Below are 24,642 nucleotides of genomic sequence, written 5' to 3'. Positions count from 1 at the left end.
TTTTAAAAATGTATTTACCATAAACGTAAAGCTGATAAGTAGTTTTCAGAGATTCTCAATAGTGATGTCACGAGAACTGATACTTGCGATACCTTCCGGTTCTAAAATGACAAAACACCGATGATGCCCATTTTTTTGAAGCACCGTAGGCACCGTTAGCGACGATGCCAGTGTTAGCAGCATCGGTGCTGCGCCTCTTCTGGAACTGATGGGGGCAGTATACACTTCAGAGTGTTCCAGTCGATATATTCAGAAGATGAGGTCACAAACAAGTGACACTTCCGGTACATATCTTTATCGGTACATAAGGAGAGTCAACTCTACCCGACCTAAACAACGGCATGTTCACTGCAAACTCACGGTCCTCTCTTTCCGATTTACAGCTACCCTCTCTTGGCTTCAAATAACTCACCCTTGTCGGCTACGGCCACTGAACAGGCTACAAACAGCCGTGGCCCGCTTGCCTGGTTCTCCGGTAACGTTAGCCGTTAGCCGTTAGCAGGGTTAGCATGGCGGCGTTTGCCATGGTTAGCCAGGACCTGTTCACTTTACTGGATCACTTTACTGGCTGTGTCTCAATTGTTTTTGGGACTAACAAACTCGGGTACTCTAGCTATATAATTCAATGTGAGTACACAAATGTTGAAATGACATAAAATGCCCGTCCCTTGTAGCCGTGATAAATTAGCCTGAAGCTAATGCTTAGCTACCTGTTCAGGAGGAAATTAGCCAACTCGGCATCCTTTTGGGCTCTAGCTGTCTCCATCTTTCAAATACATCTCCGCTTGTAATGTCTCTGGTCACACAACTGTTAGAAACACTGTTATGTATGTAATATGTCTGGGGACACTAGTTGCACTATGACCATTAATTGCACTTTTTTATGTTGTTATCTGCTCTATTGCACATGTTTTGTATGTCTTGTTATGACATTTTGATATTTTTCAAATATTTTAATAAAGAAGTTCATGTTTCAGTAGTTTGTTAAAGTACATGGAATCTTAGAAAATCCTTTTTTTTTTACTGTGGTATAGAAATCGGCATTGAGAATCGTGTTATTTTACTGGCATTGGCACTGACTACTGAATTTTTGGTATTGTGACACCCCTAGTTCTCGATCGTCTGTAGGTGTTTGTAGCACTTTTACACACACACACACACACACACACACACACACACACACACACACACACACACACACACACACAAAGACACAAATCCTTTTCACCACTTTTGCTCCGGGGCTTGTCACAGGGCAAATGGCTTCTGTGCATACCAAACCCAAACGGTTCATTCAGAGCTGCCGCTAATCATGCCTTTGCGTGCACACACACTTACACACTAACATTTCATGTGACCAGCATTCCTCCAGTTTTAGCTGTTGGGGGATTGAAGGGATTGACAAAAGGAAGGGGGAAAAAAAGAGAGCAGTAGCAGCAACTCTACCCTAGAAAGGGAACCCAAGCACAACATCTCTTACAGAATCAAAAAATACATCTCCGTAACTCTTTTCTGTATTTCTTCACCCTGTTTCCAACTTGATTGTTTTTGTCAGGTAAAGTTTAGACCTTTTGAAACCCTTTACTGTATGCCATTTGTTATTGAACTGAATTTAGCTCAGTCTTCTTTGCCTTCTTATTTTGTAAATCTTTCTGCATAGTGTTTGATACCTAAATTGTACATCTAAAAAAGCAGAAAAGAGCAGCTTCTCTCGCCCCCAGACTCCACAGCTGATAAGCTATGGTAAGTAAGACTTCTAAGAAGTCACTAAGCATTTAGGTCGTCACCACTCTACCCTGGCTCATATCTCCGTGAGGTGTCCTAAGGTGCTAGAGCAGCTGTGATAGGTCTGTCAGCGTATCCGTCTCCCGTGTCGTGCCAGACGCCACATCTTGCTTAGAGTATCAGGGATTCAGTCCAGGTAATTAATCTGAGCTCGTTAGCCACATGGCAGGCAGGGCGTAGAAGAAGCTGGCCTGCACGCTGCTGAGGTGACTCAACACCCACCTTCTTAATAATAATAAACTTACGTATGTTTATGTTGCATGGCTGTCCGTACACCAGCTTGTGTTGACGGAGTGCGCACTGCTGGCACACGCAGTAGCTTATCTCAGCTCGGCCCCGTAGGAATGATGTCGTTTAAAGGGAGCAGGCTGGGAGGGTGGGGTGAAACTGATATGTGCTGCTACCTTGCTCTCCCTCAAATCTACCATGAGACTGCAACAGCAAATGATGGCATTAGGGAGGAGGGGAGGGGGCGGAGCAGATGAACTGCTTTCCTTGCTAGAGCGAGGGAAGATTCGTGGGCCAGGGGAGGAGGAGAAGGGTAAAGCTGGACAGGTGCTAAGAGAGAGATATGTGTTTTTTTCTCTCTCTCTCTTTCTCTCTCTCTCTCTCTCTCTCTCTGCACAGGAGGCTGGGGGGAATGAAGCGAAAGGGAGAGAGGGAAAGAGAGAAAAAAAGGACAGGTGAAATATTTCCCCCTGTGGCAGAGGAAATGGGGGGAAAGTGGAAAGGGGCCAGCTGTGTATTGAGAAAAAGACTAAACCATTCCCGGAGGGGCTGCTGAAAGTCTCAACCCCACAGACCTCTCTCTAAATGTACCTACCAGTGATGGATGATATTAACGTTTACCCCCTCCTCACTCCTCAGCAGAGCTCAGGGAGGAAGGTGTGTGTGTGTGTGTGTGTGTGTGTGTGTGTGTGTGTGTGTGTGTGTGTGTGTGTGTGAGGCTATCCTGGCATGGCCTCCTCGACACTCCCAGGGAGTAGAAAACGTATCCCCTGTAACAATCGATAGCTACCCCCAGTTCCCAGCTCCATCTGCAGTCCACAGCAGCTCCTATCTTCAATGGTCGGCACTACTATTAATTCTGTGCCTCACCGCTTCCTGCTTAGAGCCCGGTCCCTGAGATTAAAGAGCAACACAGCTACTGGAGTCCTTTTCTCACAGGAGGAGGGGGAGAGGGAGCACAGTGTGAAGATTGTTTATCCAGATGAATCTCCTTAGTGCCAGTTTACAAATACGACTCATTTCCACTTCAGGGCCACATGGGGGCTAACCTCAACTCTTATCTCAATTAATTAGGAACAAATCAACATTTGTGTGATGCTCTTTGCTTTTTTCCCCCCAGCAGAATATATCCAGCTGGGATGCATTCAAAGAAGTAGTTTAAAACACAGCAATCTATTGCTAAAATTCAGTCAGTCAGTTTCAAGTAGTTGTTGATGACACATTTATCAAGCAAAAATACCAAACATTTGCTGGTTCCAGCTTATCAAATGTGACTATTTGCTGCTTTTGTCTGTCTTACGTGATTGTGAATTAAATATCTTTGGGTTTTGGAGGGTTGGTATGACAACAGATCACCTGATTGTGAATAATTGGGCTGTTTGTTGCAAAAACAACACAACACTGATTAGTTACTGCAAGTGAACATATGACGAGCAATTAATCAGTGCCACCAGCTGAGCTGAATCAGATGTATCTTGTCACGTTATCAGTTTAGTTTAAGGATTAAAACAATCATCTTACCTAATAAATACATGGCCTTTGGTGTGTTATGTAGAGCCACTGCTTGCTTGTTTTCCCTGTAGCTTGAAGGAATAGTTAGACATTTAATGAAATGCCTCTTGCCAAGAGTTGGATGACAAGATAAGTCAGGCGGGTGTATGGGCAGGGCTTAGATACTACTTACTACACACACACACACACACACACACACACACACACACACACACACACACACACACACCTTCCTCCCTACTACTTCCCAAATCTACTGCGCAGAGTCAAAAATAACAAGCTGGCAGCGCCCGTATCCGGGATATTTCGGCTTCATTTTTGTACAGTGGGAGAAAGTGTAAACACGTCGTCCAACTTTATATACAGTCTATGGTTTAAACAAATAGATTTTGTTGGACAACACTAAGCTAGCTGTTTTCCTGTTTCCAGTCTGTTAAGCTAAGCTAACAATCTCCTTGCTCCACATTCATATTTACTGCACGGACATAAGATTGATATCTATCTTCTTGAATAACTCCCAGCATGAAAGTGAAGCATTGTATTGCCCATAATGTCAAACTATTCCTTCTAATATTCCTAATATTACATTTTCTAAAAATAAAATAGGTGAGGTGGGACGCCTCCACTTAAAAAATACAGCAGTAAATGCGGCTGTGTGAAATTGTGATGGATGTTTTCTGATCTTATTTAGACTAAATGATTACTAAAAACAATAGATTAATTGACCCTAAAATAATAATTTGATGCAGCCCTGTATCAACCCTTTCTTTGCTATATACAGTACCGACAGACATGCCTCAAGGAAGCCTCACTTGGCCTCGCCGTGGAAATGTGGGTAAACTTGGGCTTAGCATACCTTTGTAAAGATTTTGTATATTTTGATGATTTTTATGATTTAAGTGATAAGAGAATATAGACAATGCTTCATCAGCTAACATTTAGTATCTATGTGCTGTAAGCAAAGTAGATTTGTTTCATCAAGATGGGTTGAGGAACATTCAGCCGCTGTTGTTTTAAACATTTGCTCGCTTGGGAATTTTTTCCAATTTAACTGTGTCCCTCATCTTCTCATGTCTCTCGCAGTGGGACTCAAAGCAAGAGTAGGCTATCCGTTTCTCTAGGGCAAACACATGCTGCCTCTACTTTACTTGCTCTTTCCCTCCCTTAAACACACACTGTACACACATAATCGTGAAAGCACACAGACTCATTTTACCTCTGCAAACATCCAGTGACTTGCACTGCATGGATTAGTCCCCTTACACATTCCCTTTGAAACTCGGCAAGTAGGGATTTCTTTTTAGGTGATCACTGGCCTAAGCAGCTGTTACACGCAGGATTAGCAGGTTCTGCTAATCAGACAACATGGCCTGTTTAAACTAGGCAGGGTGAAAAAGGAAGGGAAGGGAGAGGTTTTGACAGGCAGGAGGCAAGTTGAGAATAAAGGCGAGAGAAAGCGAGGGGAGGGGAGGGAGAAAAGGAGGTGCGAGAGACATGAAATAGGCAGCAGATGATGAGGGAAGGGGAGCGAGATGCGGAGCAGAAGGGATGAAAGGTGAGCAGAGCAGAATTGGGATGTGTGAAGAGAAGTGTGAAGGGAAGGAGAGGGGGGAAGCAAAGAATCAAGAATAGTCAGAGAGGAGAGGAGAGGAGGAGAGGAGAGCCATAAGCATAAAGGTATCAGACCTCTGCCAAGGAAGCAGCTTAAAAGGAGCTGACAATGACAATATTGTTTTGTGTCCTCTGTTTTTCATCCTGTTTTCTGGTCCTTGTTTCACTTCTAAAATATCATCCCCCTCCTGTCTCTTTGAGTGTGAAAGTGTGTCATCCAGCCACCTATGTAATTGTGCTGGTACAAGGTGTTGGCAGAGAGGGAAGGTTGATGGGCTTTAGGGGTGGAGAAACATTTCTATGCTGAGCGTCTGGTTCACAATAGCATCTCACTTGCTTCCCATGTGTCTGTCACCTCTCCTGCTTCCATTCTGTCTCACATACCTCACATTGCACTTAGCTCTCCCTCACCCTTTTTCCTTCCTCTTTTCTGTGTCTTGTAAACGGAGAAACACATCAGGGATCCCTGTTGTTATGAGCTCTATCTTTCCTCGGCTGCTGTTTGTAGTTCCGTTCCCCCTCACTTTTCCCCCTCCTCCTCTTCCTTTTGTGTGTCAAGCAAGGTGTGCAACAGTGGTGTGGCAGCCAGGCAGCTTTCTTAGTTTTCCGTTTGATGCATCATGGCACATTTCACTGGAACAAGCCAGCGCTTACTGGGAGCAGAACTCGTGCCTCGTGTCAGCGCTCCACCGCCTTGCATTCCCCACTTTCACTCGTTACCCTTTTCCCTCTTTCTGCTCTCCCCTGTGCCCCTGCCTTCGCTTTCAGCCTATTCTTCTGGAAAGATAGGGAAATTGTACATTCAGACGTTCACACACACACACACACACACACACACACACACACTATCTCACATATGCAGATGCACGGTGCTGACAAGTGAAGCCTTTCCAATCACATGCCACACCACTACAATTTCTTCACATTCTCATGTGGCTCCACTGAAAAAGGAATTGTACACATGCATGCACATGCGCCCATAAACACAAAACACCCACACAAACTCACAGTTATATTCTGGCCCTTTATCCCTTCTTGGTAATCTGTTTACGGAGTGCTGGGCCCATTTGAGGGAGAATTTAATTGAAACCGGGGCTAATCTGATGATTGCACGGAGCGGCAGAGCCCTCGGCCCTGCATCACCTCCAGTTAGGTTGCACCTTGTAGTCCTCGCACTCAATACCTTGCTACTTCATTTCATGCCTCGCGGTTCAATGCAGCGCTGCCCACTCATACATGCCACGTTGATTGTTAATCCGACATTTGATATGCACCGCGCTCACTCAATTCTGATCTTGTTTTTCTTGTGTGTGTTCTCCCTCCTCTTTTTCTCACTCCCCACCACTTACCCAACGCTTCCCTTGTCTTCCTCCTTCTATTCCCTCTTTTTTTTCATACAGGATGGATATTACTCGCACCGGCCAAAGGAGAAAAATAGAGTGGACAGCAACAACGAGAACTCTGTGCCCAAAGACTTTGAGAACATAGACAATAGTAACTTTGGTGCACGCTCACAGCCACACCGGCAGTCTGTAGGGGCCACCACCAGCAAGCAGCAGCAGCGGGAGAATCTGCAGGAGAAGGCCCATGCCCAGCAGCAGGCCTGGCGGGACAACTCCCCGAGTCTGGGCCGCAGCTCAAACGAAGTGCTGCCTGTAGGCCACCAGCCACTGGCAGTCAGCAACAATGCCTCCTACCCAGGTGATCAGGGCGTCGCGGGAGTGTCGCACCAACACTACCGTGCCTCACAGGCCCAGCAGGCCCAGTCACAGCACAGACATCAGCACCCGCACAAGAGGCAGGCAACTGCAGCGCCACTGGAGGTGACCTACGACCAGCCACCCAAGTGTGAGATCAGTGGGAAGGAAGCTATTTCAGCTCTTTCCAGAGCCAAGAGCAAGGAGTGCCGGCAACAGATCGCTGAGGTGTACTGCAGACACAAGGAAGGGCAGTTAATGCCTGAGAAGGTCACTCGCTACTGCCCCCTTGAGGGTAAGTCCATCATTGTGATTCATCGATTATTTGATTTTTGTTAATACAAATGGTTACGTCTGTGCGATTAGTGCAGTCACTTTGTATTCTGCACACAAATTGTCTCACATAATGGGTCGATATCTATTAAGCTTTCCATCGTGGGGCACCTAATTGTTGAGTTTCAAATTGTTGTGAAGCCATGTTTTGTACAACATCTGACAAAGTATTTCTCTATAAAATAACATTTTCATGACTACAATCGAAGTTAATGTTACTATTTATTATAGTGTAACTCAAAAAGTGAAGAGTCTGGATTTGATCAGTGCTGGCAACATTAGGAAATAACCCCACAACTGTCATAACATTTTTATTCAAATGTTGCTCTGCTTTCATTCGTGCACGGAAATTTGTGACCATCAGTCACCTTGTCCCTACTGAGTTTACTTTACTTGTGTTTTCCGCCTTATGCGTCGATATCAGACAAAGAGGGCCATGACAAAATGTTGGTATTTCACGAGTTAGGGAACAGTCTGAGAGAGCTGTGTGGAGGCAATCCTAGCCCAATTTCCTTTTAGTATTTTGAGTACAGCCCCTTTAAGAGCTCCTTACTGCAGCGCTCCTTAGACAATTATTCATCTCAAATCACTTCACAAATAGATTAAGTATCAGGAGATCAATAATCTAATAGAGTTTTTAGCTTGAGTTGATCATTCTAGCAGACTTACTAAAGTACAAGATACACAGAAAACACAACTGGAAATAATGCTGAGAGGTTGTCAATGTCCTTTTCACATATAGTTTCACATTTCATTGTTTTCACATTATTTCCTCTTCTCTGTTATTCAAGCTTTTTTTCATAGCAAAAAAACCATAATATCTGCAAAGCTAAGTATAAAGAGTGTCGTCTGACCAGTCAGGCTTTAGTACATGGTAAAATAGTTCCTCTTCTCGTAATTACAATTCTCGTCAAAGGCAAGAAATGTCTTTGTTGCCGATATATAGGCCCACAGGTAATTGGTGAAGTAAATTGTTGGAGAAAATGGGGATGCTGCTTGTATTCTCTCCAAATTGGTTTCCAATTTTCATTTGTCTTGTCAATCTGGCCACAGAACACAGGTTTTCTTTTCTTTTTGTCAAACAGACGCACACAAACACACATTGGGCTTTTTTTTTTTTTCTGGTTGTGGATTCTATAATAATGTGTTGTAGCTGCTGCCATCAGTGGGCAGCACGCATCAGCAACTATGTTGAAGTGAACAGCACATACACACACATGCATTTACACTCATGGGAGTGGACTGAATGCAGTGTGGACAGCATGGGAGGAGGAGAAAGCTTTTATACATCCTGCCTGTTCTAGTCAGATACCTTCCCGGCCCTCGCTCGTGTTATTAGAACTCGAGGAGGCACTGTGACTTAGCAACTTTTGTACATTCTCCTTCCCAAGAGCATGAGTATCGTTTGTCTAGGCCTAAGCTCCTGTCATCTCACACAGCAACTCACTATCCCACTCAAACTGACAGTTTGATCAAAGGAGACAAAGAAATTGAAAAGGGCTTTCCCCTGATGGCTGGGCTGTAACAACGACAGCTAAATTAAATCACTTTTTTCTTGCTCTCCGTCTGCCTGCCTGCTGCCTGCCAATGTGTTATCTCTCTTTCTCTTCCCTCCACTGTTCCCCCATCCCAATTCACGTCCTAACCTTGTTAGCAGAAAATTGTCCAATTTGATTTGATCGGTATGCTGTCCTTGAGGCCTTGGCTAGATTAGCAATTGTGATAGCTCTGGTAATATTAGCATCATTGAATACAGGAGGACCATGTTCAATCTCTTTGCCATTCATATGCTAACTTGGCTAATAATGATATAATTGGGCCGCATTTCTCTAGCAGGGGTAGCTGGCAGTGACTTTGTCCCTATGTAGCTTTAACCTAATGGCCTTGAACTGAAAAGGATTTGTGTATTCCTATCATCATATCGTCATATGTAAAGCTGCTATGATCAATAACAATGCATCAAATAATTATGTGTAATGTGAACTAGAGATGTTCCGATACCGGTTCCGATACTGCCTAAAACGCTGGTATCGCTATCGGGAAGTGCTGAAGTTTATGCACCGATCCAATACCACGTAATAAAGCCCTAAAGAAAATCTATGTTAAAGTAGTTTATTTATGTTCTTTTTCCGTTATAACTGACTGTCAATCTGGATAATAAAAGAAAGTTCTGTGGCATTCATTGTTTGTGTTTGTTCATGTTTCACAAAGAGTTTAACCTGAGCCAGACTGACAACAAAGATAGAAATCATATCACATCCATACAGGGATAGTAGTATACTATACATATTATTATGTTAAAACATAATAAAATATATGACACACTGGTATCGGATCGGTACTCGGTATCGGCCGATACGCAAGTTCAGGTATCGGGAAGCAAAAAATGGTATCGGGCCATCTCTAATGTGAACGCAGTTGCTCGTGGTTACAAACCCAAAGAGAATTAGCAACCAACTCTGAAAATCCCCTCAGCTCTATGAGCTCTATAGCTTCTTTTATAGTTCAGCATTTAGCAGATAAAGAGCTAAAAACTACGCTCAACAGGTTATTGTCAACTAGCATCTTGTTAGCTGATGTTGTTAGCTGGTTATTGGTTGTTGCTTGTTAAGGTAGCTGAGGATGATTGTTTGGTTGTTACTTGGTGGGTTGATCAGCATGATAGCAACATGCTAGTTTGCATAACAATTTGTTAGCTGGTTAGCTAGCTCCAAATGAATGCTACTGTTGCCCCGCGTCTGCTGGATGTGTAAATAGGTCTCTAACAAGTACACCATATCAACCTAATATATGAAAATATGTCAGTTTTGTGTTCAATGTTGTATTTGCTCTGCCCCCAAGTGGCCAAATATCTGCCGATATGATTTATATGTCTGCTGCCTCTGTGGATGGTTTGAAGGAGCAGACGCTATCCCCGAGACATTTTCAAATGCAATTTGGTACAAGCCCTTTGGGATAAAGCTCAGCTCTTGTTCTAACCTCTCATATGAGTGTGTTAAGATGGAGGGTGGGTAAGAGCCCTAAGTTACACAATATGATGGAGGAAGAGAGTAGGGTGATAGCAGATGAGGTAAAGGCAGTTTAAAAGATTGATGGCAATGGGAAGGATGATGAAGAGTGATGAGTTCAAGACGAGCTGCTTCTTTTTTTTTTTCTTTTGGAAAAAGGCCTGCGGTGTCTTCAGATGCAAAGTCTGTTAAAAAATACTACAGATGAAGCTCTTCTGCAGATAAACACATGCTCGACAAAACTGACAGTAAAATGTAGGTTCTCTCTCACACACACACACACACACACACACACAGAGCAGTGCTCATTAGTTCAGCTAGCTAGCATAGCACACAATCTCAAAGTGCTTTGTGAAGCGACTGGCCAATTATCCGTGCAAAGCAAACCAGTGAACCTTCTTAGCTGGCCACCAATTACCATTCAATCTGATACGGCCCACAGCAGATTTCCCCCCTGAGCTGTCACACACGCATCCACACACACAGAGAGAGAGAGAGAGAGAGAGAGAGAGAGAGAAATACGTATGAGTGACTGACAGGAGCCACAGCACATTTGGGCTAATGTGGGCCAATCGGAGCCAAGGGAGCATGTCATTAACCCCAACCTTGTGGTCAACCTTTAAACAAAGCCATGTTGGACACCTGCCCTTAAATTTGAATGAAAGAGATTAGTTGAACGGGAGGAGCCTGGCTTCTTAGCCCGTCCCTGTCGACTCATCAAGAGAAAACATGTTGGACAGTTGCCTTTAAATGTTGAGTAATTACAGGACCCTTAGGGCCAGACTAGGAGAGGAGCCGGGCGGGTCATTTTTTTGGAAACGTCACCTCAGGGAAATAAACAGCCCCCACCTCAGTATTCCCTCATCTTCCTCTAGTTCTTCAGCACATGCAAGCTCTTGGGAACTGGATTCCCAAATTATAGTCATTAATCTCCTTAAGGCATGTTCTGTGAACAAACATGTCTCATAAGCTGCATGTGCACATGTGCTGTAATAACTGAAGATTATAAAACAAACCGTTTTATGTTGTGGGATTTGATGGTGCAGAACTGCTTTGAGAAAGTTTTTTTTTCAGGTCTGAAGTGCAAGTGTCTGTTTTTGAGTGGTTAAGGGTGGTACAAAACCACACAATGAAGCAATGTGAGTTTACCAATGGCTCACCAGAGATTGTTGGAATTGTTTAATTTGATAGTGGCTTGGCAGGCCGCGACCGGGGCGGTGTTTGCATGCATGCTTATTGTTGTCATTTGTGTGAAATTCAAGGCATCTTCTGGGAGTTTTGCCTGAGAGGAATGATGGCACATTGTCAAACCATGCTCTACCCTGAAAGCCCCAGAGGATTTTGCTTATAGGATTCCTGTCTGAATGAGGATAGTAGTTACAGTGTGTGTAGTGTCTGGTTGAAATTTTCATAGTTCCTATTCAATCACATAAGAAAATGGATGAGGGAGTCATGGTTTTGTGGTTATGCTTTTCTGTTCCACAGCAGGGCTGAGGTAGCTGTTTGACTTTTTGTTCTTATTTATTCATTTATGTATTGATATCTTAGTTGTAGCATGGCTTTCTTCCCTTCTGCATAATACTGACCAATGTGGCCACCTGAGAACATCTGATTTATTTAGATGACACAGTGAAGAGCAAAGGGAAGTATTATATTATCATACAACCACCTCTTTCTTTCACAGCACTTTTCAAGGAATAGAGGCTGTATTATAGTGTTGTATATCTTAAACAGAGCTATGTTAATTGGTAGTTTATAAAACAGCTACTCCCTCAGTTCAGTTCAGACTGTGGTAGTCTCGCATTGCCAGAACTTCCTCCACATTGCTGCGGAGGAGGGTCTGGTTAGTCCACACATGATGGGAGATAAACGTGCTCTGGGTTATTGGCATTTCTTTAAGCCAATCACAATCGTCATGGGCGGCGCTAAGCTCCGCAAGAAGGTGGAATTTCGGGTGGCACCGGAGCAATCCCAGAAGTAGAACGTCGTGGATATAGACTAAGACCGTGGCAAACTTAGAGATAATGTAAAATACCTACTAAATGTTCACTTGTGACATAACAGTTAATTATTATGAATATGCTAATCATACAGTACCACTCCAACTGCTACTTACCATGTTGCCTAGCAGCCTTGTTGTTTAGCTATTTCCGTTTATTGTTTAATGAATGAAAGAATAACATTTAACAGTCATTAATAACTATATCCATTAAGCATTTGCTTTCCTTGTCCTTAGAAGATATTTATAGGTGCTCCCCATTATATAGTGACTAATAGCGCTGTCTGTGCAGCCTCTCATAGATTATCAAATAAATAACAGATATGATTTGGCAATCAAACATGCAAACCCTTGGTTATATTACTGATGAAGAATCCACGCAATGTTGTGTAAATTAGATGTAGTTAACACAAGATATATATTCTTTGGTACCATTACATTAATATAGATATTGTTGTTTTTGGGCCTCACAGGTAAAGCCAATGCTAATGTCCAGTGGGATGAGGACTCTGCGGAGAGCTTTCCATCAAAACCAGTCAGAATAGCGTTTGTCCTGGTGGTCCATGGACGAGCGTCTCGCCAGTTTCAACGCCTCTTTAAAGCCATCTACCACACCTCGCACTACTACTACATACATGTTGATCAGGTGAGCCACGGAGAGCCAAAACAAACATGATGCACCTTTTAATGTGAATTTTCTTTGTTTTTCATTTACATTAACTTGTAAAATGTAATCTCTTGGCATCAGACACAATATTAATCAGCGTGTGTGATCATTTGCTTTGTTTCAGCGCTCTAACTACCTGCACAGGCAGGTGCACGCCATAGCTGCCCAGTATCCGAATGTGAGGGTGACACCCTGGCGCATGGCCACCATCTGGGGTGGTGCCAGTCTGCTGACCATGTATCTTCGCAGTATGGCTGACCTGCTTGCCATGAGGGACTGGAGCTGGGATTTCTTCATCAACCTCAGTGCTGCCGACTACCCCATCAGGTAACACAGATTGATCTCACAGAAAGGGGAGTTTAGTATAAGGTAGAAGGGGAGACCTGAGGGGAAGGCAGTCAGGGATTTTCCCTGTAAGAAAATGAAGTGAGGTATAGGGGCAAGCCTCTACAGTAATATAGGTGACAAAGGCAGTCACCAGGCGTGCACAACAATAGTAGACCGCTCTCATCCGATATGGAAGAAATTCAATACACACTGGTCTGGGTTCCTGCGGTTAATTGTGAGCTTTGAATAAAGAGTCACTCCAAACCACACAGATCAATGAAGTAGAACCTCTGCTTTTGTCAAACACTATTCATTCATACCTTCGCTTCCAAGTCCCTGCTTTCTTGCTTGTACTCAATTGAATGGGTTACATGGTGAACTGATTACAATTTAATTGCCCAGAGTCAATACCTATTGACTTTCCAGGCCTGTTGTGTACTGTATGGTCCGAAAGTAATCTCTCCAGTCCAAAGCCACAAAGTCTACGTGAACTGGCCTTGAAGTCATGGAAATAGCCTGTTGGAGGATATCTTTTGTGACTTGTACTTTTTTAAATGTGAGTTTATAGTCCTTCTGGAAGTTCAGGGTCTGCTGGATTTTTAATGTAGCTCAGCAGCAGCCAATTAAAATCCTCCTATTAAGGAGAGAGTTATCTCTTTTGCGCAGCCAGATGTCCACCAGTTGAGTTTAGACAAGCTATAATGGCCACTGGGTAAAATGAAGCTGGATCTGATGTCTCCACAGCTGGAGCTAAGATGCGGCAAATGGGGATTTTGTTCACAGACGGGCTCAGTCTTGTTGTTGTTTTTTTTTCCCCCCACCATATCAATGAACGCTGCTGACATGCTGTCCCTGTCTGTTTGTCTGTGTGTCTGTGTTTCTGCTGCAGTGTGTGCATGCCTGAGTTTATGTCTTGCAGTCTAGTGTGTCTCTGCACCTATCTGTGTGCATATTTATCCTGTCTGTACGCCTGTCTGTCAGTCTGTCAGTACATGATTAAAGGTATTTATCGAGTGCATGCACCGAGACACTGTTTCCCTCACGTCTTTTGGCTTTTCATTTGCACATGAGGGTGATGTTGTTGGGAAAAAGGCTGACAGTGGAGGTTTTAAGCCCCATCTGTTGGGAAACGAAACGATTGATGGAGCGAAAGAGGGAGCCCAGAGGCAGAAATGACAGGGAGTGACGAGGGAGCGAGAATAAGCAGTTAGGGTACGGGAAAAAGAGGGAACTGCATGTTTTGGATCCATGCAATATGTAAATATGTAAATGGGACTCTTGTATCTGTGCTTAGCAAGTGCATTTGTAACCACAGCTTGGATTTGACCAAGTCTGTGCACTGTATATTTACTGAGTTGAACATAAATGTGGTCCTTTTAAGTGGCAGACCTGGGTTCAAGCCCCTGCGAAAGGGAGCATTCGTGCTACTCGAGTGTCCTCAAGCAAGAAAGTGAAACCCATTCAGCTGTTTTGTCGCTGATAATCCTTTCTGATTTTTTTTGGGAATGGGATCAGGATGAAAGAAGCATTCTTCCTCAGAAATAAACATCTCAGCATCACATTATCATTATGGACTTACAATAGCACACTACAGCACAGAAAAAGATGTTGGAATAAGCAGATGCCTCGCTACTGCCAGACTGCAACTATGTTAAGCTGCCAGTGTGCTTCATCAGAACCGCTACAGAATAGCTTCGGAAACTCACTGCCCCCACACCTTTCCCATGTTGGAAATTAGACATTCATGAATCTGCACCAGTATTTCCTTAGTAATGTAAGTAGCTTTACATTAGAGTATTTTTGGTCACAGACTAGAGCTGGGCAATATATTGATATTATATCGATATCGTGATATGAGACTAGATATCATCTTAGATTTATAATATGGCATAAGTGTTGTCTTTTCCTTGTTTTAAAGGCTGCATTACAGTAAAGTGATGTACTTTTCTGAACTTACCAGACTGTTGTAACTGTTCTATTATTTGCCTTTACCCACTTAGTCATTATATCAACATTACTGATGATTATTTATCAAAAATCTCATTGTGTAAATATTTTGTGAAAGCACCAATAGTCAACACTACAATGTTGTTGCGGTATCGATATCGAGATATCTGCTCAAAAATATTGTGATATTTGATTTTCCCCATATTGCCCAGCTCTATCACAGATTTTCCAAATTACGTTTTTTCATTCCGCCCATACTGTACAGGCACTGGGGGGGCTTCCCTGCCCTGCTCTGCCCTGACTACTGCTGTTGTTATCAGTGGGACTGGAGACAAGCATTATTTCCCCTCTAATTCCCTGATAATGTCTGTCCTGCCGCATGGATGGCTCTCAAAGGCAAACCCAGAGCCCCTCACACCAGCAGAGGGGCTGTGTGTCCAGGGGGAGATAAACTGTGTGTGTGTGTGTGTGTGTGTGTGTGTGTGTGTGTGTGTGTGTGTGTGTGTGTGTGTGTGTGTGTGTGGGGAGTATGCAGGGCGACCAGAGGATGAGTTACACGCTTACTTTGTCAGAGTGCAACCCTCTTTCCCAGCTTTTATCTACAGTCTCCTTGCTTTTACCTATCTTTCATAGACTTTACAGCAGCTTTTAAGAAGTCTGAGCTTTTTGAGACATTAACTGACTGCAGGTGTCATATCTTCTAATCTCTTTCACTTTGTCATCTTTCCATCTCAGGGAAAAAGCTGTGTCTTAAGTGAAAGGTGTCATTTCCTGATGTTGTAAAAAAGCCTTTATAACCCATCAGAACTAAGCCAACTATCTTGAAAATGTCATTTTTGATGTCTGAAAGCTTTTGTTGTTGGAGTGTGCGTTGTACCTGTAATCCATTGGATTTCCCCTTTGGAATAGTATATTTAAAGTCTGTGTTATAAAAAGGCATATTTTATAAAAACATTATTAATTTAACAGTAAGACAGTAAGATGGAAGTGAAACAGTGGCATAGTGATGTTTAAATGGCTATGATATTGAAAATGTGTACATTTTGTAGGTACCAGGTAGTGTGTGTGTGTGTGTGTGTGTGTGTGTTACAGTAATGTGTGTGTGAATACCACTGTGAGACAGAGCAGCCACAGGGCTGACAGTAAGCAAACTAGACCCAGTGGACGGGGTGACCACTCAGGTGGCAAATCTGGAGCTTGACATGAATTCCCCTCGCTCTGTGTGTGTGTACGTGGCTGCGTGCCTACAAGCATTTGTGTATCTCTGTGCATGTATATTGCATTGTCGGTGTGCATACTAGCAGATACACAGCGTGTATGCGTGTGCGTGTGTGTGTGTGTGTGTGTGTGTGTGTGTGTGTGTGGGGAGTAAAGACAGAGAAGACCGCATGTGTCTGTCCAGCACATCATCAGTTAGGCTTTATGGCTCAGGACCTCCTAAGATAAGCCCCCCAGGCTGTGAAATTGCTCCTTGAAGAGAAAATGACATTAATATGCGCTTGTACCTCCCCCCAATGATCCTCAAGCTTTTTACCAGGGCTTCGCTGCTCTTTTAGAAAGGCAAGCCAAGCCATCATGAAAAGCTCCACCACAGATGAAATGTTGGAGCCAATGACTGTGGCATAGCCCGCAGAGCAAAGCTTTTAGCCTGTCTGGCCTGTGTATGAGGGAGTAGACTGCTCTATAATGTAAGAGCAGCATGAAGGCATTCATCAAAATCATGAATAGCACAATCTTTTGTATAATCCTAAATAGTTTTAACGACGTGAAGGGACCGAGGGGCTAACACTAAGAACAGCCGAGGTCTTTAATTGTGACTTAAACCATTAAATTGGAAGTATTTCTCTGTAACATTAAACACACACACACACACACACACACACACACACACTCACACTCAAAAATGTGTTCTGCTTATTGTTACTTCACTTGGATGTTTAAGCTTCACTGTGGAGACTGATGTATGTGCTGAGTTTGTTTTCACATTCAGGAGGAAGGTTTCTCTGCGCTCTCCTTAAATCTGAGTTTAACACACGTTATGTACCAGCGTCATATGTGACATCACTACTAGTTTAGAGCCAATCCCGGTCCAGTATGCAACTGTATGCAAAGTGTGTGATGTGCAAAATTGATGGCTCCAGTGTACATATGCACTGAGAATAGACATTTTAGTGAAGCAGGAATGTTGTGTCTGGTAGTTAACTTTTGAAACATTAAATATTTGCATATTCATAGATTTTGGATTTTCCAATAAGGAAGATGGAGTTTGGTTACATGTGACTGACAGTGGCCCCCACAACTGTCTTTAAATGATGGGCCAGATTAGCTAGTCGCCCCAAATCCCATTTGATTGGATGCAGCATATAACAAGTTAATTGAACCATTAAGACAGGGGGCTTTTTCACTGCATTTTTAAGTAACTTTTTTATAACCACCAGTAACAGATGGATTAATTTGCATAAGCTTCCTCCAGAACTCGCATTTTACCTATAACACGTACTGTACTGCAAAATTTGTGTTCCAGCTAGGCCTCACCATATGTTTCCCAGTCAACAGTAAGTAATTTTTTTTTTCCATTTCAGGACCAACAACCAGCTGGTGGCCTTCCTGTCCAAATACAGAGACATGAACTTCATCAAGTCCCATGGCAGGGACAATGCCAGGTGAGATGCAGATTTTTCAGACTTCATTTTAATCTCCCCCACAACACTCCAACCTTTCTCTTACGCTCTGGCTAGCTCTCTCACTCTCTGTGTTTGTCTCTCATACTCACACACAGCAGCACCTAAGCGCACACACAGCGCGCGCCGTGGTTACTGAATCAAAATACAATTAGCTCCCATCTGTGGCTTCATTAATTAACCTTCTTGGTGGGGTGAGCTTGTGAGGTCGCTGCCAGAACCCCCTTTTCTGTTGCCGCCACCCGGCCGCCCATGTTACAAACCAGTCATCGTCTGACACTCTGGGCAAAAATACCCCTGAAACACATGAAAAATAAAATCAGCCAGCTTGGATGCATGAGTCAGCGTGACTCAGCAGTACCTTTTTCTATTTGCTGTCACAGTATTTTATTAAGTGCCGTTTGATGAGAGTGAAGCTGTTTTGTTCCTGATTTAATTCAGTTTTAACAACAATTAGGATCCTAAACCACCGCTACAGTAAATGCATATGTGTGGATGGCTAAAGCTAATTGAAAAGTCATCTGTGTGTGTGTGTGTGTGTGTGTGTGTGTGTGTGTGTGTGTGTGTGTGTGTGTGTGTGTGTGTGTGTGTGTGTGCGTGCGCGCGTGTGCGCGTGTGTGTGCGCGTGTGTGTGCGCGTGGGCCACAAAGTACATCAACAGTGTTCAGGTAACAGAGGGAACAATCTGACCTGGTTGACCTGAATTTGACTCCATCCATCCAACACTTGATACATTCACAGCAGTAACACCACCCATTATGTATGCAGGGTGTCACTCTTCTTGTTGCTGATAAAAGCGTGGAGTGACAAGTGCCAACAGCACATGTCTCAAGTCATTTAAGGCTAAAGATAGAAGACAAGAAGATAGAAAGGAAAGTGATGTTTGGATATACAGTACAACTATTGTAGTATTATTATTATTATTATTTAGGGTTGAACTAATTTTGATTTTTCTGCCAGATATTGTGATTCGATTTGCGATTCTTATTTTTTAAGTTTAGCTAAAGTTCATTATTCACTGTGTAACAGATCAAACATGTCATGGAGCATTTCATTACAAGCACTCAAACATTTTGTTCTCTACTGAAAGAGGACAATGTTCACTGAAGTCAACAAGGGGCCTCTAGTGATACAGCACAGCTCAAAATCTTGGGAGAAAATACAAATGAGCTGCTGAATATACACAAGACTCCCTCTAAATGTAAAACAAGAACAACAGAGTGCTTGCTTTTACCTAAATTGTGTTTTAAAAGTCATAAAAACCTGCATGTTTGTATTATAGTTTGTTTTTCTGCCATGTAAATTCACAAAAAAGAAATAGCCCTCACTGTTTTGTATATTTAATTAAATTCATTAAGTCAGTGGTATAACCGTATCTTCGTGTGTGCTTACTAGATTTATCCGTAAGCAAGGTCTGGACCGTCTGTTCTTTGAGTGCGACACCCACATGTGGAGGTTGGGTGACCGTAAAATCCCAGAAGGCATCTCAGTGGATGGCGGTTCCGACTGGTTCCTTCTCAACCGCATGTTCATCGAATATGTCATCAACTCCAAGGACGACCTGGTCACCAACATGAAACGCTTCTACGCCTACACTCTGCTGCCAGCCGAGGTAACACACACAGACACACACACACACACACACACACACACACACACACAGACACCGCTTTCACACGTTAAAGTCTTTTTTAACCTTTGACTGACAGTTGAGCGCTGCTTTGTACTTACCCTGCATCGCGTATAGAAACAGTATACACAGTTCTCTTTTCATTGCTGTGCTAGACGTGCAGGGGGAAAAAGTAAGTCCGAGGCGGACATAAAATCATATCAAGTGAAGGCAAGATGTAAAGGCTGACTTTCCAACCGTATTGAAGCATTGGATGAGAATTGAATGATCTCTGTTGGGAAATTGGATGTTTATCATGAACTACGATGAATCTCCTGTCTCAGCTGCTACTCTATTTCCTCTCCATGAATTGAATGGTGTAACAAAAAACAAAAAAAAAAGGTATAGGATTCTCTAATTATGTCTTTCTTTCTCTGCCCTCCCCCCCCCATCCCTCTGTCTTCCTATCCTGTTTCTTAATACCAAGTCGTTCTTCCATACGGTGCTGGAGAACAGCGCCCACTGTGAGAGCATGGTGGATAACAACCTGCGCATCACCAACTGGAACCGCAAACTGGGCTGTAAGTGCCAGTACAAGCACATTGTCGACTGGTGCGGATGCTCCCCTAATGACTTCAAGCCTGCAGACTTCCACCGCTTCCAGGTAATGATAACACACACAAATTATTTTGTTAGGCAACCTTCTATGATCAATCAAGTGGCCAAAAGCAGAGCTGGTAGGTCAGGGTCCACATTTATCAAGAATCACACTTCATTCTTAAAGCAGAGATCTTCAACAGGCGGTCCGGGACCCCTAGGGGGTCCTCAGAGTTGCTGCAGGGGGGCCAACAAATTATTGTTTGACATTGATGATAGGCTTACTGGCCTATAGGTAAGGTAGCCATTAGGTAGCCATCCACAGATATAGTTACACTTAAGGATTCACTTTGCCACATTTTAACATTAAAACATGATGTATAAATATATGAATATGTCAACATTTATTATTTTAATAGCTTAGTATTTTATGCACCATAAGCAGGTATGTGTAAAGGCTTTAGGCCGCCCTACACCTTACTGTAGGCCCAGTTTAATATGCAACTCAATTTTATACAATATATCTATTAAGAGGTTCCTGCTCCATCTCTTTTTCAGCTGAGGGATCCTTGGCCTAAAAAACGTTGAAGACCCCTGCTCTAAAGAACTCTATAATTAAAATTAACAAAAAAAATGATTCAGGGGGACAAACGAATGTTTAATGCAGTGCTGACCATTTTCATTTTTTTTGTGCGTCCTCCGTTAATTGCTCTTTAGTTGCATAATACCCTGATAAACCTCTGTTGCAGATTGAATATCTCTTTCAAATACTAGCAAGAAAGCCATCACACAGAAATAGCTGCAGGCAAACCCTCCAACCAAGGATGATTGGACTGCAATTGGCAGTGAGACAAAATTAAGAAATTGGCCTTTATTTAAAGGACTAAAATACTGGGAAAGTCAACTATATATGTGCCTGTAAGATGTAAGCCGTTGCATATGACACTGAAGGACGCTGTTCCTGTACTAAGTATTGTGTCGTCCATGTCAACCCATGCGTTTAGCATGAAAATATTAATAAACAATAAAGTTGTAATAGAAGAATTCTTCAAAGAGCTAGCTTAGGAGTAAAAACCTTTGCTTTTTTTTTTTTTGATAAGGAAAAGGGTCTTTTGAATGGCAAGTTCAGTTTCAAAGCCCTTCCAGATGGTTCTCTCAACAAGACTAAAGTTATTTGCATTCACTGTCGATGTGAACTGAATTCCCACCGGAGTACGTCCAGTACTCAAATACCACTTGCTCCCATGTTGATAAGAGCATTGAAAACTTGAAAAATATCCCCTTTAAAGTACATTTAGAACAGATGAAAAATGTGTGATTAATTGGCGATGAATCGTGAGTTAACTGTGGACAATCATGCAATAATCGCAATTAAATATTTGAATCGACTGACAGCCCTAAATGAAATGCAATGTGGCTGTGCTGACAAAATTAAATATGATTTAAAAGTAAATATTATGAATAAAAATTCAAGATAGATTTAAGAGCGTTACGTCAAAATAAATGAGATCACTAGGCTTTATTCTTACACCTGTAAGTAGGAGTAAAAGCGAATGATTTTGTTTTCTTTTATCATTCATTTAATTCCAAAATGAATTTAAATTTAGTAGTTTGATAAATACAGGCCCTGGGCTAAACTCGGCTCAAAGGCCATATCCTCCAGCAGATGCCAATCAGAGAGATCAGATGCACCTACAAACATACAAAAATGAAAAGAATACATCACTTTAAGCAGATGTTTGCAGCACACACCTCAGTATGTCCTGGGAAATCAGCAGCAGTCAATCACTATGTTCTCTGGCCTCAATGTCTGTCTTTGAACCTCAGCATCCAGCCCGTTCCCACAGCCTTCACAATCAATATGTGCAAAATTATGTCTCGATTAGTATGACCCTGAGGGGGGCGGGGGGGGAATTAATAGTAATTAGATCCTCTTTGCCTTGCAGTATGAGGGGGAGAGGAGGGTTATTTAGCTTTTTAAAATGAAAGCAAATGAGTGGCAGTTACTCCAGGACCCCAGAGAAAGTCAGTATCGCAGTTTGACTTTTAATGTGCTGCGGTACAAAGTGAAAATGTTCTGCCACAGTTAAATATCACTTTGAGTCATATCGTTAAAGTGCCGTGACTCACTTTGTCTCTCCTGTCCTTCAAATACCAGTCTAAGCTGACCTCAGTTCTCCCTTCGCCAGACCCGACTGCCGCCTGTCTCGCCTCAGTCTGTGGCAGTTCAGTGCCAAAACATTACCGCAGGTCCTTGGCACTGCCGCTGGGTCTGGTTGGCAGCCTGGTATCAGTGAAGTCCAACCTTGGGAACAAAGCAACCCCTCCAAAAGCCAGCCAGGCCCCGGTATTAATAGGACTTAATATCCCATTGAGCGCACGAGCCGAGTTTCCCTTTGAACCTTAGCACTGGGGATGATACAGACAAGCAAAGGAGGCTTCAATTTGGTTTGCAGATGAGACAAATAATTCAAGGTACAACTGTCGAGTTCATCCGCATCGTAGTTTTGAAGTGCACTCACCAGGGGAGGAGTTGTTCTGGAGAGGGAGAGTGGTGATGTGCCTTTTGTCTTAGTGCATCATTGTTTAGTAATGTGTTTCAGAATGAGGTGCATTTGGGAAGTGTGTTGGAAAGACAGGCTGTGACAGGTTGGTACTTTCAGCTGACTGCACCAAGGGCATGTCAGAACGCACAAAATCTGGGGAAAACGAAAGCCTCCCTTCGTTTCGTATCATTTGATATCTGTAGCCGATCACAGAGGGTTAAAGCATCATCGTGTACCGTGTAAAGCATCACACGAACATCCCACAGTAGTCGCTATGGCATGAGAAAAAGTGTACTTGATTAGGTCTTCCTTTTTTTTTTCAGCAGGTAGCACCGAGGTGTTCGGTGCTGGGTAACGCTATGGCCAAATAGTTTAGTGTCTGGGACTGAAAAGATGTCTTTGTGTGTAGGCCAAGCTGTGGAGGCGGCAGATTTCATGATGCACCATCAACCACACAAGCAACAGTGTGGCAGGGACAGAGAGGGTGAGAAAGACATGGGTGGAGTGGAGGAGGCCAGACAGAGCGACAAATACAAGGAACTATTGAGAAAAGAGATGATGAATGGATGGCTAAATACAGAAAAGTGAAAAAGGATAGTATTGATGCTTCTGAGGCATCATTTTGTGCCTCCATGTAAGACATGCTTTCCTCTTTTCTTAAAGGTGAACTGCATCAATCTTAAACATCTGTTTACAGGTCTTGGAGGGTACAAACATGTGTATTATGGGATAATAAATGTATGAAGCTTTTTGTGGATCCAGAGGTAGGCGTGTGAAGTCTGATAAATTGCCTCAAGTGAAGTTAGCGTACCAGACCTCTCTAGCCGGCTCCTGATCTCTGCCTGTGGCTACCGCTATTAGCATAGCACACCAGAATCTCTGACCGAACTGTTGGCGGTCTAGTTGTGTGGAGGGTAATGTAGGCACCGGGTTTTGACAAGGAGAAAGAATATGTGGAATAAACAAGATACTGTAATATCTCTGTTTTTTTGGGTTTTTTTTAAACTGTCCATAGTGAGTCTGACAATGTTATAAAAGTGCAATGCTAAATCAGTGGAGCACTCTTTTAATCACCTCACGATCCCTCGAATGTATCTTGTAGCCCCTTGTGAGAACCACTGGCAAAGAGAACATCTCAAGATGTAATGTATATAGAACATCTATTCTGCAAATGAATGAACATATTGATTTTAATGTTTGTAATAAGTCCTTCACATATCAATACAGGAAAGATTTACCTCCTTTTTCTACCATCCCTACTCTACCTTCGCTTTTTATTTCTCTGCCCACACACATTTAAAACATCATATTTGTTCCCCTGCCGTCCTGGCATACCACCATTTCCTAGTCTTCTCATTTTTTCTTCTATTTATCTCTACCCTCCCTGCTTTGTTGTTATGTCCCCCTCCCTCCCTCCCTCCTTCCCTCTCCCTCTGCAGCAAACAGTGCGGCCCACATTTTTTGCCAGGAAGTTTGAAGCCAGCGTGAACCAGGAGATAGTGAACCAGTTGGACACCTACCTGTTTGGACCGTTTCCCCAGGGAACGCAGGCCCTAAACTCATACTGGGAGAACGTGTACGAGGAGCCAGATGGCGTGGCCACTCTGTCAGACACGCAGCTCACGTACTTCCACTCCTTCTCACGGCTGGGCCTGGCCAGAGCTGCCGCCTCGCTGCAGGGAAACCCAAAAGATCACAGCTGCAGGTTAGTCTCGTAAACACATTTAGCTATGCAAATGCTTTTTCGCTCATCATAGCATCATGACACACCTGCACCAACATCCACAGGTGCACTCGAGTTTGTTTTTACTCTGAAAAGCCAGCCACACCCATGTTGGCATTAGAAACCACAACATCTATAAAAACCTTTTGTGTCGATGCATCGTCTGTCTGGCATCACATGTCGTGGAAGTAGGATAACAAGGAACTCTGGGTAATCCTATTCATTTAGTAACATGATATGACAATTTACCCCAGATGATGAGGCTAAATGAGTCATAGCATGGAAAGCTGTCCCTTCAGGCCAGTTTGTTATTAGTGGAAATGTGTGAATTCCAGTGCTGTTAACATATAGTATGTGGTTAAAGTGATTAAA

The 24,642-nt window shown here is 43.0% G+C and overlaps 1 protein-coding gene across 1 annotated transcript in view; it reads left to right on the top strand.

Annotated features, from left to right (window-relative positions):
* The window catches only part of xylt1 (xylosyltransferase I), a 78,307-nt gene that overhangs the window by 35,705 nt on the left and 17,960 nt on the right, over nt 1-24,642 (top strand). The window contains exons 2-8 of the mRNA XM_078276540.1: nt 6,537-7,128; nt 12,647-12,819; nt 12,965-13,167; nt 17,697-17,777; nt 19,191-19,407; nt 19,892-20,068; nt 23,987-24,252. Coding sequence (XP_078132666.1) covers nt 6,537-7,128; nt 12,647-12,819; nt 12,965-13,167; nt 17,697-17,777; nt 19,191-19,407; nt 19,892-20,068; nt 23,987-24,252 — 1,709 coding nt within the window. The remainder of the gene's footprint in view (nt 1-6,536; nt 7,129-12,646; nt 12,820-12,964; nt 13,168-17,696; nt 17,778-19,190; nt 19,408-19,891; nt 20,069-23,986; nt 24,253-24,642) is intronic.

The sequence above is a fragment of the Sander vitreus genome, chromosome 2 (genome assembly GCF_031162955.1).
Source record: "Sander vitreus isolate 19-12246 chromosome 2, sanVit1, whole genome shotgun sequence".
Lineage (NCBI taxonomy): Eukaryota > Metazoa > Chordata > Actinopteri > Perciformes > Percidae > Sander > Sander vitreus.
Note: the sequence above shows the minus strand (reverse complement) of the source record. Positions and strands in the feature narration are given on the sequence as shown.